This window comes from Cebus imitator, unplaced genomic scaffold (genome assembly GCF_001604975.1).
Source record: "Cebus imitator isolate Cc_AM_T3 unplaced genomic scaffold, Cebus_imitator-1.0 Scaffold171, whole genome shotgun sequence".
Lineage (NCBI taxonomy): Eukaryota > Metazoa > Chordata > Mammalia > Primates > Cebidae > Cebus > Cebus imitator.
In genome coordinates, this window is record NW_016107486.1 from 649,553 (window position 1) to 667,318 (window position 17,766).

General features: G+C 39.2%; 1 protein-coding gene across 2 annotated transcripts; it reads right to left on the reverse strand.

The window, feature by feature from the left end:
- Nucleotides 1-514: 514 nt before the first annotated feature.
- Nucleotides 515-17,555, reverse strand: MMP27 (matrix metallopeptidase 27). Of its 2 annotated transcripts, XM_017544751.2 has the most exons (10): nucleotides 17,393-17,555; nucleotides 16,326-16,564; nucleotides 14,767-14,915; nucleotides 14,549-14,677; nucleotides 6,059-6,220; nucleotides 5,759-5,879; nucleotides 4,019-4,149; nucleotides 2,942-3,101; nucleotides 1,974-2,077; nucleotides 515-1,043 (listed from the first exon to the last, which is right to left on the reverse strand). In XM_017544751.2, exons 1-10 carry the CDS (start codon nucleotides 17,492-17,494, stop codon nucleotides 808-810), a joined length of 1,533 nt encoding a protein of 510 aa, XP_017400240.2. In that variant the 5' UTR covers nucleotides 17,495-17,555; the 3' UTR covers nucleotides 515-807. The 2 variants fall into 2 exon arrangements, with proteins under 2 accessions (XP_017400240.2, XP_037600318.1); XM_037744390.1 differs by lacking the exon at nucleotides 14,549-14,677.
- Between the last annotated feature and the right edge of the window lie 211 nt (nucleotides 17,556-17,766).

A 17,766-nucleotide genomic window follows, 5' to 3' on the forward strand; every position in this document is an offset into this window, starting at 1 on the left:
TTCAACTGACAATCTCCCATTTTTTGGGTCAAAAAATTTAGTAAGAGCTTTGCTAAGCAGGTAATGTTGAGGGTATAAAGATAAAATCAAACTGTAAGCATTTAGAAAGTCAACAAATAATACATGATGGAACAAAGAGTACAGAAACTTCCTATCCATATGCTCAGGTGATGCACATATACCACAAACATAGGATGAAAATCCTTACATTTCTCGTGCATGAAATCAGTGTGCAGAAAACTTAATTTGATATTCTCTAAGGAATGTTTAACTGCATTGGTCAATGTTTTGGAGGCTGGGGGAACACTTCTCTCCTACTTCTGCTAGTTCCTTACTTATCAGAGAATCACCTCTAAGGTAATTAGAATCACCTCTAATAACCCTGTGTCTACCCAGGCTCTCACCCTTGTCTTTAGGAGATGGAATAACTTATTTTATTGATGTGTTCAGAACATGCATAGGGATGAGGATTATAGTTTATTGGGGCTCTTAAACTCCAAAGGTCCAGACAAAATAGAATGCTAATGATTGGTTTAATAAATGTTTTTAGTATTTAGTTATAAGACATGCCTTACTTCTCCAAGTTCACAAGGCATGAAATAGACTTAACATACAGTCAGAGATTTTGTTTCTACATAATAACTTCCTATTAAAAGCATAAGGCAGCTCAAAATGGCTGTTGAATTTAGATATTTAGAACTAGGACTGGCAACTTGTTGTTAAAGAATGGTTTTATTCTACTTTGAAGCAGAATTTATATCAAAAGACCTGTTTAGGTTTATTTTAGGTCTATGAATTTATTGATAACTAGAAGTGTTTTTTCAGCAAATGAACCATACTGAAAATAAACAAGCTTAAACTCTTACGATACAATATCTTTACGCCTCCCGAATGTGCTTTTTCCTTGTTGATATCAAAACCAAATGATGAGTTTAATGGTTCTTTGCATTGAAACCAAGTATTAGTTCTCATGATTCGGGTAATATTCTTTGCCTTAATGTCGTATTCAAATTGCTTTGCTCCACGGCTGAAATAGAAGAAACCTAGAGGCAGAGAATCAGGATTAGTTGGTTTTCAAAACCAGATAATACTTTCATACTTTTAAATTTTATAAACATGGAAAAAATAACATTATGGAGAGCAAATAAATTTGTGATATTACATAGATACATTTTAGTTTTCTAGTGATGTGGGAAATCCTATTATTCTTACTTCTCTAAGGAGGAAGCCAATATTATAAAGTGTGAGTTTCAAGGGACTTTTTACCTTTCTAGCCATACTGTAGTCTATTCCAGAGGTTCTCAAACTAGGTTTCAACAAAGTATCTCAGTGGTGGGGAGGAGAAGGCCTCTGTGGGTATGGCCTTGGACTCTGTATCCTCATTTTCTTAGAGCTATTCTACTTTTATCTGTTTTAGGTTTTGAGGTTCCATGTTAGATTTCCTTGTAATAATAGATTGTGTCACTCAGAAACATTTCTAGATATCTGATTACTCCATGGTCTAGGTCATTGTCTTTGATGATATAGTAGCTGGATTGTATGCATTACATTGCCTGAGGTTCTTTTAAAACTACAGCTTCCTAAATATCACTCACAATTCTGCCTCAAATACTTTGTTTGACACATAAACTCCAAGCTATGTACATTAAACTACATATATTAAAGTTTGAGAATCATTGTTCCGTTCATGCCCTTAGTTAGTTTTACACTTTAGGGGGTGTCTTTCCTCATCAGTGATGAGTAAACTGAATTTGGTACTTTTTACATAGATTTGAGATCGTATAACAGAGAGTATAATTTAGGATTTATGGATTCAGTTTGTGATAATGCTTGTGGGGTTAATGTTTATTATTGTGTATGCTTAAGAGTACCAAAATTGCATTAAAAAAAAAGCATTTAAGTTTTTGTGCTGTCTTTTTTCACATTCAACACAATCTTCCAAGCATCCCAATAAGTGAGGCATCCATGCTTACCTTTGTACTGGAAAGCAGCATCAACACGGATACCGATTCCAGGAAAGCATTTTATCACCCTCTGTGGGAACCCTTTGTCCATGGTTTGAGTCATTTCATCAAATCTGCATACAAGGATTTGAAAGGATACCAGTGGATCTTTGGTTTGGGGAGCTTAATTTGTCTACTGCATAACTTAGAGTCAAGCAGGGATGTGGGGAATAAGTTGGCCTAGCAGAGGAAAACCAACTGGATCAATAAAAATACAATAAAGATTATGTTTGGTTGAATCCTTTATAGTATCTTCCAAATAAGAAATGATCAGGGAAAAGGCCACAGCATTTGTTAGATTGATGCTCTTCAGAGGAATCGTTATATCACATTGAAGGCTGAGCTTGGAGCTTTCACAAATTTTGACTAGATATGTTTGTGTCATTGGCAATTTGGTTGGCATCACCAACTTTTAATTTTATCTTATTTTTTAAGTTGAAGGAAAGTCATTAGACTCATTTCAATATCTTTCAGCTTTGTAAATGTCATCCACTGCCTTCATCATTCACCTTAAGAAGACTATGGGCTGGGTGTGGTGGCTCATGCCTGTAATCCCAGCAATTTGAGAGGCCAAAGCAGGTGGGTCACTTGAGCTCAGGAGTTTGAGACCAGACTGGAAAACATGGTGAAACCCCATCTCTACAAAAAGTACAAAAATTAGCCAGGTGTGATGGCACATGCCTGTAGTCCCATCTACTTAGGGGGTGCTGAGGCAGGAGGATCGCTTGAATGCAGGGGGTCAAGGCTGCATGAGGAGAGATCATGCCACTGCCCTCTAGCCTGGGAGACAGAGAAAGACACCATCTCAAAATAAATAAATAAATAAATAAATAAATAAAAGATTATGGATTCATTTTATTTTTATCTGTGTCAAAGTAATGCTATTGTGAATATTTTTTTCCATAATAAATAAAAGGGCCAATTATCTATAAACTTACCTCCAGCACCAAATGCCCACAAAGAAGTAGGTTTTTCTTGTGGTCTTATCACAGACGGCTGCATCAATTTTCTTCACACGTCTTGGAAAGCCTAATGTATGGATAGATTTGGGATAATCTGGCAAAACAGCGTATCCTCTGATCATCCAGAAATTTTCATCTAGGAAGAAAGAGGGTGATTATCTTCTAGAGGGAGAAAATCTGAAGAAATTTGAAAATCATTAGATGCCTAGTTCCTTTAGTTTCAGTGCTCAGAGATTTAGTAATCATATGTCCATATTCATTCTTACCACTTTCTTTAGCTGCTCATATTATTTATATTACACAAATAATATATACCTTAGAAATCAATAGTGTGTCTACCTTTGTCAAGTGGTTTCATTGCACTTATTGCTTTTGATTGGCTAACTCTGTCAAAACAATCAAGTAAGCAATGCATAAATGTATTGAAACATCACCTTGTACTCCATAAACATGTACAGTTGTTATGTGTCAGTTGACATTTTTAAAATGAAGTGTGTTTGGACTTGTATTCCTAAGTTTTAGCACCCAAGTGCTCTCAAAGGCTAGTAATCTGATAACATCATAGAAAACGAGGGGTTGCTAGATTTAACAGAAAATATCAGTTAAATTTGAATTTCAAGTAAACAATGACTAGCTTTTGGTATAAATAAATACAAAATATTTTAAGGGATATATGTGTGTATATATATATATACCAAAAGATTATTTGTCATTTATCTGAAATTTATAGTGTCCTTTATTTTTATTTGCCAATTCTGGCAACATTAGTAAAAAGAACATTAAAGAGAGATTAATTACCTTTGCTTGGCAAAAAAGAAACTTTTTTAGTTTTTATCACACAGGTTTATTTTAGTCCCTGTGCAATTGGGATTGTGTTTATCTTCATAGCCACAGAGAATCCTGGTTAGTTATATTCTTTATGACAGGAATCTAAGATGAAGGCAGAAGCCCTGCCCTTTTGGCTCATGCATGAAGATTTTATTTCTTATACCAGAATACCCATTGGTTAGTTGAGGCAGCCAGAAGAAGAAGAATCAGGATGGGCAAGGTTACCTTTAAAAACCAGAATCTTATCTCTGGGGCTCTCATATGCAGCTTGCAGATCAGCTGGCAAAGATGGCCAGAATGAAGCAATTAATTCAAACTCAACATCTGTGATATCATAATAGATCCTCCATAGGTGCCTGTATTAAACAAAAAACACTTTATGCATGCAGCCTATAGTCATGTCAATGGAAACTTTGCAATCTTAGGCTTGCCTTTTATCTAATTGGTTGGTATCTTCCTCAACTAATTGACAGAATTAGCATAATTTTCCCCAGCAAATTTAGATGGTTGTGAATTCAGTTCAGTTTTGGGCTCCCAAGGTCAGGACATGCCCTTTTGCCCACTCTCTTGGGTCTGTAGAGTGGCAAACTATTCATGAAAATCTTATTCCTAGTTCTGAGTGCTTGTTGGTGTTGTTTGTGCCAAAGCAGCAACACCCAACATTGTAAGCAAACACGAAGCATTCCTAAGAGAAACTTTTTGAAGCAGATGCTTGCTGGAATGAAGAAATGTAATCATTGACGTGCCAAAATATTTCTTCAGAATTTCTCTTCTGGCTGCAAAATTCTGAGTCTATCATGAGACTTGAAAAGTCCTTATATTCCATTTTCCTCCCCATACGGCCCATTCCTCTCTGACATTCCATGATGGGTGGCCTCTCGGCCTCTGCTGGGCAGAGCATGGTGGTGATAGCATGTGATTGTAATGTGATATATTCGTGGGTGAAAGGAATCGAATTTCAAATATTCTTTCCTTTTACCTCTATATCCTTGTCAATAGTGTATGTCTTGATATTTTGCTATAAAAATATGGTCATGGTCTACATAACTGACACCATGCTGCAACCTAACACCAATGAATTTTAGCGAGAGAAGGGATTTCCCACTAGAGCTAACACTATTGATGCAACATTAAGAAATGTTCGGGACTCCATGTTTGGGTCCCCTTCCACGAACACTCTCGTGGAAGCCATCTTTCTCTTTCCTGGATTTCCCCTCTGGGTTCCCCTTCCACATTCTCTTGTGGAAGCCTATTTTCCCCTCCTTAACTCCATCTCTCTCTATTCCCTTCCACTCAGTGTAGAAGCTGCTTTCCTCTCCCGTATTCCATCTTTCTGGATTCTCTCACTCAGCATGAGAGTTAGCTGTTTCTTTCTCTCTCCTCCTGTTTCTCTCTCTCTCTCAATAAATAAATCACTTTCTACAAACACTTTTGCAAAAAAAAAATAAATAAAATAAATTTAAAAATAGAAAATGTTCAGTGAGGTGCTGACCCATATTTAATAACTGGCTCTCCAGGTGGGAAGAAGACATGACTTTAATTGTTTGCTGATTTCCAGGGTGTAACTACTCCAACCATGGCCAGTTTTGAGCTGCCTATGTGATGTAAAGTGGTCTGCAAAATTCCTGAAAATTTAGCAATAGGCTCTTGTAATCAAGTGTAAGTTGGTTCTAGTATGCCACTGGGATTGGTGTACTTTTCTGGCCAAGTAGTCACTGAAAGTAGACTCTGTTTCCCCTTCTTATGCAATGGCAATTTTAAGATTCCTTAAAGACATTTGAAAATTAATTTATCAAACAGCTACAAGATACACATATGGTAAAACATTCAAACAGTATGGGTAGCTATAAAACGAAGATAAAAGGCACACATTTTCATTAGCCCCATAACTCCCTCTTTATCCTCAAATCCCTTGAAAAGAAAAATCTTCATAGGAAGTTGAGGTGTTTAGGGATATGAGTTTACCTGCCTTTAAAGAACATTACTTCTCTGCGGAAAGTGGTGATAGCATCAAAAGTCAAGTCAGGGTCACAGGCATGGGGTATAGTGGGTTCCTTTGGCTTAGCAGTGACCTTAGGCAGACCTCCTTCGATGAGAAAAAAAATACCACAATGAATTAAGAAGGCATGAAGAAATATGCCTACACAAGGATCTTACCTAAGTGAATATTTGCTTCATAATATTTCAAGAAGTGATTTTCTCAATTTCCTTTCTGAAAAGCCTCCTATTTAGTTCACATATATTCAGATTTGTAATTTTGCTCACCGTAGATGGATTGGATTCCATTGATATCATCCTGAGAAAGTGAGTATTTTCTGGAATCCAGGGAGACATAATTTGGGAACATCAAGGCTGTTTGATCATTGGAGTGAGATAGCCCCAGTGCATGACCAAATTCATGAGCAGCCACAAGAAACAAGCTGAATCCTTAATAAAAACAGGGAAAACATGAGTACACGAATTAATCAAAAAGACAATGGCTGCATCTGAGATTAGAAAGTAACTAAGGGGCATGAAGTAAAGGCTTGCTAGCAGATAATTCTCATATGTACCATCATTTGGGAAATATTTCAATACTAATAAAGTCATCTGTTGCTTAATGATGGGGATATGTTCTGAGAAATGCATCATTGTGCAAACATTATAGGGTGCACTTACACAAACCTAGATGGAACAGCCCACCACATACCTAGGTTATATGGTATATCCTCTTGCTCCCAGGCTACAAAGGTGTATAGCACATTACTGTACTGAATACTATAGGCAATTATAGCACAGTGGTAAGCAATTATATAGCACAATGGTAAGTATCTGTCTATCTAAACATATCTGAACATGGAGAAGGTAGAGTAAAAATATGGTATAAAAGATAAAAAACAGTCCTGCTATGCAGGACACCTACCATGAATGGAGCTTGCAGACTGGAAGTTGCTCTGGGTGAGTCAGTGAGTGAGTGGTGAGTAAATGTGAAGGCCTAAGACTTTCAGTACATTATGTAGACTGTGTAAACACTGTACAGTTAAGCTACACCAAATTTTTTAGAATTTTTTTTTCTTCAATAGTAAATTAACCTTAGATTAGTGTAACTTTTTTACATTATAAAAAAAATTTTTTGAGGCAGGGTCTTGATCTGTTGCCCAGGCTGGATCACAGTTCACTGCAGCCTCAAACTCCTAGGCTCAAGCAGTCCTCCTGCCTCAGCCTCCTGAGTAGCTGGGACTACAGGTGCATGCCACCATGCCCAGCTAATTTTCTTATTTATTTTTATAGAGATGGGGGTCTCGCTGTGTTCCCCAGGATGATCCTGAACTCCTGGGCTAAAGCAGTCCTCTGGCTTGGTCTTCCAAAGTGCTGGGATTACAGGTGTGAGCCACCACGCCTGGCCTAAACTTTTAAATTTTTAAAATTTTTGACTTTTTTGTAACAACACTTAGCTTAAAACACAAACTTCTTGTATAGCTGTACAAAAATATTTCCTTCCTTCGATCAGGATTATCAATATCACTGTCTTCCACCTCCACATCTTGTCCCTCTGGAAAGTCTTCAGGGGCAATAACATGCATGTTGCTGTCCTCTCCTATGATAACAATGCCTTCTTCTGGAATCCCTCCTGAAGGGCCTGCCTGAGGCTGTTTTACAGTTACCTTTTGTTTCTTTTTTTCTTTCTTTTTTTTTGTGCAAGTAGGAGTACATTCTAAAATAACCATAAAAGATATAGAACATTACATACATGAACCAGTAACATAGCTGTTTATTATCAAGTATTATGTACTTCACACAATTTTATGTGCAGAACTTTTATATGACTAGCACCACAGTAGGTTTGTTTACATCAGCATCACCACAAACGTGAGTAATATGTTGTGCTATATGACATCACTAGATGATAGAAAATTTTCAGCTCCAGCATATTCTAATGGGACTACTGTCATATACATAGTCCATCATTGACTGAAATATGATTAAATGGCACATGACTTTAATTGGTATTAGTCACATCATGGGAAAATATGGCCCAGGTTAAGTAAATGGCTTGAAACTGGTGTCTCAGGAGTGGATAATATTTCTTAAAAAATAGAAGCCACCAGTTTGAGGTCGTTGCTAGACTATACTATATGTGATCATGTTGCTGCTACTTCTATTTTTAAGAGGCTCTGTATTGACTATAGGATAAAGTCCAAGCACCCTCACCTGACCTTCCACGGTCTAGTTCCTGCCTTTTTCAAGCCTCATATTTTATTTTCATATTCCACAAGCTAACTACATTAAATTGCTGGTGTTTTTCATCTGTACCAGGTTGTTTCTAATCTCTATGTCTTCATACCTTCATCCCTTTGCTAAGAATGTATCTCTTCCACCTTCTCTTTGCTTAACTACCCTATTTATTTCCCATGACTCCCCTCTAAAATTTCCTTCATGGAACTTCCCTTATCCCCCCAGCTCTTATTCAGTTGAGTTAAATGCATGGCTCTGGGCTTCTACAGACTCAGCACTTGATTCTGTCATAAGCCTGTAAGGACTGAATTGTTTATTTCTATCACACTGAGTATAGAAACCATGTCTTAATTATTTTTTATTCCTAGATGGAATCTTATCTAGTGATGTTTGCACAGAGCAAACATAAAAGGCCAAATAATTATGTCATGGTTTTTGACATTTTTCTGCTCTTGCCTTTGTTGCTACCCTTTGCTTGGCTGGCTATATCACTGTGTGTGCTTTTGGAGGAGAAACAGGAAAAATCACTATTCGGAAAAATAATTCAAACTCAGGTTTTCTAAATGAAGTCCAGACCTTTATCCCAGCTTTCAAGACACTCTGCAATCTGAATCCTCTTCACAATTTTAAACCTGGTATTCTGCAATTCTAATTCTTATGTTAAATTGAACTATTCTGTTCAGAACACTCTTATTCACCCTCTTTCCCCTACTTTGCCTTCCTAGTTCCTGCTGAGCCTCCAGTTCTCAGGTTTGACATCACTTCCTCTGCTGACCTGTGGGTCTGGGATGGACTTTCTTCTATGTGCTCCTATTACATTGCCATACTTTCCTTTGTCTCAGTACTGATCCTACTGGTTTTAGTTGCCATTTATTTGTCTGTGTGCCCCTTAGACTGTAAGCCCCTGGAGGGCAGCTTCTGTGTCTTATATACTAGGGTCTGAGTCCTAGTGTATGTTCAATAAATGATTGTTGAGTGACTTTATTTACCAACGATTTGTAGAGTATTTCTCATGTGCCAACACTGTTATCAGCCATATAACACTGTAGGAAAAAGATGACAAAAATCTCTGTCTCATGGAGATGTGACTAGTTATTTGGTACTAGTCTAAAGACAGTGTGGCTATGTATGATCAAACAGTTATAGGAAATATCTTAGCACTTGCCAAAATCAGGATGACTCCCCTTGCTCACCCAGGCTTTACTTTCTTATCCAGAGGCAGAGATCAAATATTTCACTATCTTTTGTTCCTTAAATCCAATACTAAGTAGCAGTTACTCTTACTCATGTTGCTTTAAATATTTATGTTTAGTTTTGTAACTATTTCTTTGTAAATATTCATAGCTTTGTAAACACTTTTTCTTATGTCTGGAATGTATTCCACCCTAGTTATCATCATCATCAATACTAATAATTGTCAACAGAATCTTTAATGTCAAGAACTTTCTGAGTGTTCACTATGGATAAGTGCTTTGAAAGGTGTTTTCACCTTTATTAGTAAGGGTAAGGGTAACTTATTTCACCCTCCTAAAAGAAGAGCATTATTATTCTTATTTTACAGGCAAAGAAATAGAGAGTAAGAAAATTGCTTAACTTAGAGAGGATCCATGATAGCCAAATAGGAACAGCTCTGGAGTGCAGTTCCCAGTGAGAACAACACAGAGGGTGAATGATCACTGCATTTCCAAATGAGTTATTACTGCCCACAGGCCAGGAGATTCCCAGGCTGAAAAGAGCTACAAATTTCCAGCACCACTGTTTCAGCTGGTGCAGCAGGTTTCTGCACAAAAACTCACACAAATCTGGGTGCTGTTTCAACTGGCACCTGGAATGCTTGAGAGACAGAGCCGCCCATTCAACTGATAAAAGGGGGCTGAAATAGGGAACCAGGTGATCTGGCTCAGTGGGTCCCACCCCCACAAAGACCAACAATCCGAAATGCTCTGGATTGAGAGTTTTGCAGCAAGCACAGCTGGACCCGAGATGGTCCAGCTCTGTGGGGGAAAGGGTGTCCACCATTACTGAGGCAGCCCACCATTACTGAGGCAGACCGCCATTACTGAGGCAGTTCTAACTATACCTCTGTAAACAAAACCGCAAGGAAGTTCACACAGCAGCTAGGCAGAGCCCACGGCAGCTCAGCAATACCTCTGCTGACAGACTGTGACTAGGTTACCTCCTTGTTGAGTAGGGTATCTCTGAAAAAAGGCAGCAGCACATCAGGAACTTATAAATAAAGCCACACCTTCCCAGGACAGAGCACCTGGGAAAAAAGGCAGTCATGAGTTCCACTGCAGCAGACTTAAAGGTACCTGTCCAGCAGCTCTGAACAGAACAATGGAGCTCACAGCTCAGCATTTGAGCTCCTATAAGGGACAGACTCTCTCCTCAAGCAACTCCCTGACTCCCATATATCCAAGGAGACACCTCATAAAGGAGAGCTCAGGCTGACATCTGGTGGGTATCATTCTGGGATGAAAATAGTAGAAGAAGAAACTAGCAGCAACCCTTACTGTTCTGCAGCTGCTGCAGGTGATCCCCAGGCAAGCAGGGTCTGGAGTGGACCTCCACCAGTCCTACAGCAGAGGGGCCTATTAGAAGGAAAACTAAAAAAAAGAAAGAAATAACTTCAACGTCAACAAAAAGGACATCCACTCAGAGACCCCATCTGAAAGTCACCAACTACAAAGACCACAGATGGATAAATCCACAAAGATGGGAAGAAACCAGGGCAAAAGCATGAAAACACCCAAAACAAGAACGCCTCTCCTCCTCCAAGGGATCACAACTCCTCACCACCAAAGGAACAAAGCCAGATGGAGAATGAGTCTGATGAATTGACAGAAACAGGCTTCAAAAGGTGGGTAATAACAAACTTCTCTGAGCTAAAGAACATATTCTAACCCAATGCAAAAAGGTTTGACGAAATGTGAATGAGAATAAACAGCTTAGAGAAGAATATAAATGACTTAAGGGAGCAGAAAAACACAACACGAGAACTTCGCAAAGCATATACAAGTTTCAAAGCTGAGCTGACCAAGCAGAAGAAAAGATGTCAGAGATTGAAGATCAACTCAATGAAATAAAAGGAGAAGGCACGATTAGAGAAAAAAGAGTGAAAAGAAATGAACAAAGCCTCCAAGAAATATGGGATTATGTGAAAAGACCTAGTCTATGTTTGATAGGTATACCTGAATGTGACAGAGAGAATGAATCCAAGCTGGAAAACACTCTTCAGGATATTATCCAGGAGAACGTCCCCAACCTAGCAAGGCAGGCCAACATTCAAGTCCAGGAAATACAGAGAACACCACAAAGATATTCCTCAAGAAGAGCAACCCCAAGGCACGTAATCATCAGATTCACCAGGGTTGAAACAAAGGAGAAAATGCTAAGGGCAGCCAGAGAGAAAGATCGGGTTACCCACAAAGGGAAGCCCAAGAGACTCACAGTGGATCTCTCAGCAGAAACCCTACAAGCCAGAATAGAGTGGGGACCAATATTCAACATCCTTAAAGAAAAGAACTTTCAACCCAGAAATTCATATCCAGCCAAACTAAGCTTCATAAGTGAAGGAAAAATAAAATCCTTTACAAACAAGCAATTGCTGAGAGATTTCATCACCACCAGGCCTGCCTTACAAGAGCTCCTGAAGGAAGCACTAAACATAGAAAGGAACAACCAGTACCAGCCACTCCAAAAATGTACCAAATGGTAAAGAGCTTTGACACAATGAAGAAACTGTGTCAACTAATGGGCAAAACAACCAGCTAGTATCAAAATGGCAGGATCAAATTCACATATTACAATATTAACCTTAAATGTAAAAGGGCTAAATGCCCCAATGAAAAGATGCAGACTGGCAAATGGGATAAAAAGTCAAAACCAATTGGTGTGCTGTATTCAGGAAATCCATCTCACCTGCAAGGACACACATAAGCTCAAAATAAAGGGATGGAGGCAGATTTACCAAGCAAATGGAGAGCAAAAAAAAGCAGGAGTTGCAATCCCAGTCTCTGATAAAATAGACTTTAAACCAAAAAAGATCAAAAGAGACAAAGAAGGGCATTACATAATGGTAAAAGGATCGATGCAACAAGAAGAGCTAACGATCCTAAATATATACACACCAAATACAGGAGCACCCAGATACATAAATCAAGTTCTTAATGAACTACAAAGAGACTTAGACTCCCACACAATAATAGTGGGAGACTTTAACTCCCCACTGACAATATTAGACAGATCAATAAGACAGAAAATCAACAAGGATATTCAGGACTTGAACTCAGACCTGGACCAAGCAAACCTAATAGACATCTGCAGAACTCTTCACCCTAAATCCACAGAATATACATCCTTCTCAGCACCACATCTCACCTACTCTAAAATTGACCACATAATTGGAAGTAAATCACTCCTCAGCCAATGCAAAGGAATGGAAATTATAATAGTCTCTCAGACCACAGTGCAATCAAATTAGAACTCAGGATTAAAAAACTAACTCAGAACTGCACAACTTCATGGAAACTGAGCAACTGGCTCTTGAATGTTGCCTGGATAAACAATGAAATGAAGGCAGAAATAAAGATGTTCTTCAAAACCAGTGAGAACAAATACACAATGTACTAGAATCTCTGGGACACATTTAAAGCAGTGTCTAGAGGGAAAATTATAGAAAATTACTTGACTTGTCCTGGGCCATTCAGCTGGTAAGTGGGAAACCTCTAGAGGAACCAGTGTCTGCCAAGCCACAAACCATTGCTTTTTCTCCTTCCCAACACTGCATCTGTAGCAGTCTATAAGGTCTATTCAGTTGTTTAGTGCACACATGTGTGCCACACACACACTCACAATAGGCTTGGCACTGGCTTTGCTTTGAGAAACACTCAGGAAAATCTCTGTATGTGCTTAAACCCCTCTGACATCCCCATGCAATGACGTATTCTTCCCTGAGGAAGCAGCCTAGTATCATTGGCAGATGACGTGTCTGTTGCTCTTAAGCATGTTACACCAAGACTTTTGCCACCCTTCCGTAGAACAGATCCTCCACATTGCAATGAAAAAGGTGATTATATAGGATATTGCTGAGTTTCCTATTTTAAAAAATTACAATTTTATTGGAGATTACATTTGTTTGATGTTTTATGTTTTTATTGGAGAACAGGTAGATATTTTCCCCTTTAATGTCAGTGAACTAAGAGTTACACAATTGGATCACGAAGGGCCCACAACTTCTACTCCGAGGGAATGTAATAAAGTGGTCTGAAGACAATCCTTTTTGGAACTGCTGACTTGTTGCCCACCCAGAACTTGGTTGAGGGCTGTATTTATCTCCTGCTTTGCTCAAGCAAGCGTTAACAACGTGGAACCCAGACACACTGGACTTTTAAAAACTTAACTTACCCTACACGTCCCCCTTGGCAGAGGGCTTAAAGCAGTATGGATAAGAATAACTGCTACTTAGTATTGGACCTAAGGGACAAAAGGATAGTGAAATCTTTGATCTCTGCCTCTAGATGTGAAAGTAAAGCCTGGCTGAGCAGGGGGAGTCATCCTGATTTTGGCAAGTGCTGGGATATTTCCTATAACTGATCAGACATATCCACACTATCTTTAGACTGGTGCCAAAGAAATATTAAAACATGTCTCAGCAGAAAGTACATAACAGGCATGGTTGATGCCTCTCCTCTCTTGCTTGGGTGACAATGCTGTCTTACCTCCTTCAATTTCTTGTCTCCTTGTGATGCTAAGTCAAGTGGCAACGGCAGCAGCCAACCCCAGATTGTGCCTGCTGCTGCTGCTGCTGCCGGAACCTCAGCCAGCACTGACTTTCACCCTTTTCAGTGGCACCTGGAAGGACAGTTGCATCACCTGTTCTGACTGAGCAGTGAGTGGCCATGGACTATTTTGTGTCACAGACTTTCAGTTTGTAGAAAGTGTAAAGCTGACCTAGACTGATCATCTGGATGACCTGTATCCTTGCATATTACCCACCAGGACTGCTACAACCTGTGCTTTCCTGTGACTCTGGAGGCTGGACACCAGACCCAAGATGACGATGGCAGAAAAAAAGAATGGGGAGACCCAAAAATCTACTGAGCTTGCTCTTTTGTTTGAGGCATACACTGCTACCTGTTAATATAGTATAGTTGGATATTTTTGTTGAAACAGTAGTAAAACACCTCTAATGCCAGGCAGGCACATTGAGAGAAATAAAATAAACTTACTTGGTTTGAAGAAATAAGTCAAATATAAGGATTAGCGTCTGATTCTTTTGCAGCTGGGCAAGAGTTGTAAACTCAAAGTTACTACCTCCCTAGAGTCTTCTTTCAATCCTCAAGTGACAGATGACTTCTACCACTGGTACAACACAAAACATCTTCTGTCTTATATGGCAGGTATGTGGGTAGCCTTGTGTACCACACAGGATCATGAACCTCTGAAGGCTGACACTTTTCTAATACAACTTTGGGGTCCACACAACTTTGGGATTCTCTAGAATAATAAAATTTTGTTCATAAAGAGAATTACACTCACCTGTTCCATCCATGGTCCAGTTTTCATCCTCATCAAAATGAGTGTCACCGCCCAGACCTGGACCAGGAGGAAAGGCATGGCCAAGCACTCCCAAGGGACCATCAAAATAGCGAGGACACCGACCATGGACTGAGATACAATTCATGGGAGGAAAAAAAGATCAGATCCCTCAAATCTCCTGAGATGAAAATAGCTTTGCTCTCTGTTGAAAACCTTACCTCGAGTCCTAAAGGCAATCATGATGTCGGCAATCCCCTTTGAAATCCTGGTGAATTTTAGTGGAGTAACTTTGCTCCACACTTCCAAACCTTCTTGGATAGCCTCATCCACAGCAGCTCGTGCCATGTCCGGAGTATAGTTTATTATTCTTGAAAATTAACAAAATATGTCAATTTCTAGTTGATGCATGCAAGTATATATATACATAACTACAAAAAACATTTCTAGCTTATCAACAATGTGCTGCAGTAACTTTTGCTGTGGTGCAATTATCTTACAGTTGCATACCACTTTATTTAAATGAAATACTCTTACACATACTATGCAACTCAATTCCTTTATATTCCCTATGAATCAGGTAGTATTATAACACTTCAACAAAGGAGGCACAAAGAGGTTAAATGACTTCCCTAAGGTCACACTCTGAGATAGCATTTATGTCATGTATGCGTTGGCTTGTACATGAAAGTATCATAAAGACATTCTTAATAACAATTGAGAATCATTTTTTGAATGGCTTGTGGAAATCAGTCTTGTGCATTTATCATATTAAGAATCATGTATTAAGAATTTTTTTTCTTTTCGAGGCAGAGTCTCCCTCTATCCCCCAAGCTGCAGTGTAGTGGTGCAGCCATGGCCCACTGCAACCTCTGCCTCCCAGGTTCAAGTGGTTCTCATGCCTCAGCCTCCTGAGTAGCTGGGAATATAGTCACCCACCACCACACCCAGCTGAGTTTTCTATTTTTCAGTAGAGATGGGATTTTGTCATGTTTGTCAGGCTGGTCTCAAACCCATGACCTCAGGTGATCCGCCCGCCTCAGCCTCCCAAAGTGCTGTGCTTACAGGCATGAGCCACCACGCCTGGCCCATATATTAAGAATCTTACATGAGAACCACAAGAATTACTTAGGAAAAGATATTTCTTCCCTATCTTGCTAAACCCATTTTTATCTCAAGTCCTAGGATTCAGTAAGATGAAGGAAGAACCATCAGAAAGGCTCTCGAGTGGTGGTCAAGGTGACTGCCTGTGTCTCAGATCAAAGTCATACCTCATCCTCTTTCTGCCAATGAATCAGCCCCCTTTTCCTTGCTATGTCTGAGGGAAACACCATACTTTGCCCTGAGGGTCTCATCTGAGATCTGGCAACTCTCTCTTTAACACACACATCTCTGACACAAACTGGTTGTGTTCCAGAGTCTTCCCATTTTCTCCTGAGCACCCTTCATCTATGCTGTCAAGTATCTGCAGTCAGATGACAGTATTTGTTCTGAGCTTATATGATGGTGGCAGAGGCTAGAGATTAGAGCATGTCTGCTGGAGCCATTAAGAGCTGTGTATCCTCACCTATGGTAAATAACCTTTTGTTTCAGTTTCTTAGTATTTAAGGTGGCGGTAGCCACAGTGCCTACAGCACAGGGTTGTTGGGAGGATGCCATAAATGGAACCTATGATGTGCTGTGCACATAGGAAGTGGTCAGTCAAATGAATGAATATTATTTTGTTTCTTGGAAATTATATTTGTGTTCCTTTGGATTAGGTGGAAATGGTTGGCATTACCTGTAGGTGAGGTTGTATTTTCTCCACCCAGGGAGGGTGTAGCCATACTGACCCACATCAGGCACCCCACACCTGGGTGTCTTCATGATCTCAAGGGTGTTTGAGTCCAGTTTTCCAGTCACTGTCAATCCAAAAAATGCTTGCATTTCCCGAATTTTGTCATCTGTGAGACTCCAATTCTTGCTTTGAACAAGATGATTCCCTTCGATTTCAAGAGAGTAGAACTGGTTGAGATATGCCTGACCAAAAAGATAAGAAAAAAAAAAGAGGCACAGACTCCAGGAGAGCAAATCTCCATCTCAGGATAAAGCAAAATTGCCTAAAATTCCCTTTGGCAATAGGAAGGAGGGTAAAAAAAAGAAGTAATGAGAGAGAGAGAGAGAGGAGTGAAGGAGGAAAGAAGAAAGGAAGGACACAAAGAGGAAAATAATGAGTCACGCTGCTCTTGCAGTTTCCAATACTTGGTTGACTTATGAGTGACCAGAATTAGCCAAAGCACACAGCTCATAAACCTCCATAGAAAAGAATGAAGCTTCTTCTACCTGTTGAATGATGACATATCTTACATATTTTTGCTGTTACTTTCATTTTGGTGTTTCTCTGAAACAAATTCTAGAAGAAATAAGTGATTATCCATTTTGCACATGTATTTGATTTAACCAAATACAAAAAGTTAACTGAACTGATTTTTAGAGGGAATCTCTAAAGCAACGTATTTTTCAGACATTTATGGATAAGGGCTCCAAACTGTAGATTGAGTCCTCTTGTTTGTCTTGAAATGCGTTTACAGCGATCTCCATGTCTTGCAGGGCTTTCTCCTTTCTCCTCTCACTAAACATCCCTTCACTCGTGACCATTGCTCAAAGTTATAGCAGATCCTTTCCCCCTCCCTGTCCCCCCTCACAGTTTCTTGAAATCCTTAGAGCTAGACAAAAGAAAAGCAGCTCCTTCTCACAAAAAAAGTCCAGAACTCTTTTGCAGGAATGTGTTTTCTTTTTAGGTCCCAAGAGAATCAGTAAAATAAATTTTTTATCAATAGTCATTGATATTATTTATTGAGACAGTACCTGAGCCAGTTGCACGTTTTCTTCATTTTCCATCATTTGGGCTGCAGGAAATGCAGAAGAAAATGTTACAAAGAACAAAAATAGAAGCAGAAGGCACTTCATTCCTCTCTTTCTTCAGCTAAAGTCGATTCTGTTAGCACAGAATTTAGAAAATAATAGGAGACGTGGCATGAATTGGCTTGTATCATCATTTAATTAACAACAGAAAAGGATACTTGCCATAAAGTGTGTCATGATTTGCTTTTTTTTTTTTTAGCCTGACCTGATTTTGTAATCATGGTCTGCAACTGTTTAGAAAACACAAGTTATTGCTTATTACTGAATTGAATGTACTGTGAAGTGAGCCTTCAAGTTGCTTTCTTCCTTGCAAAGTT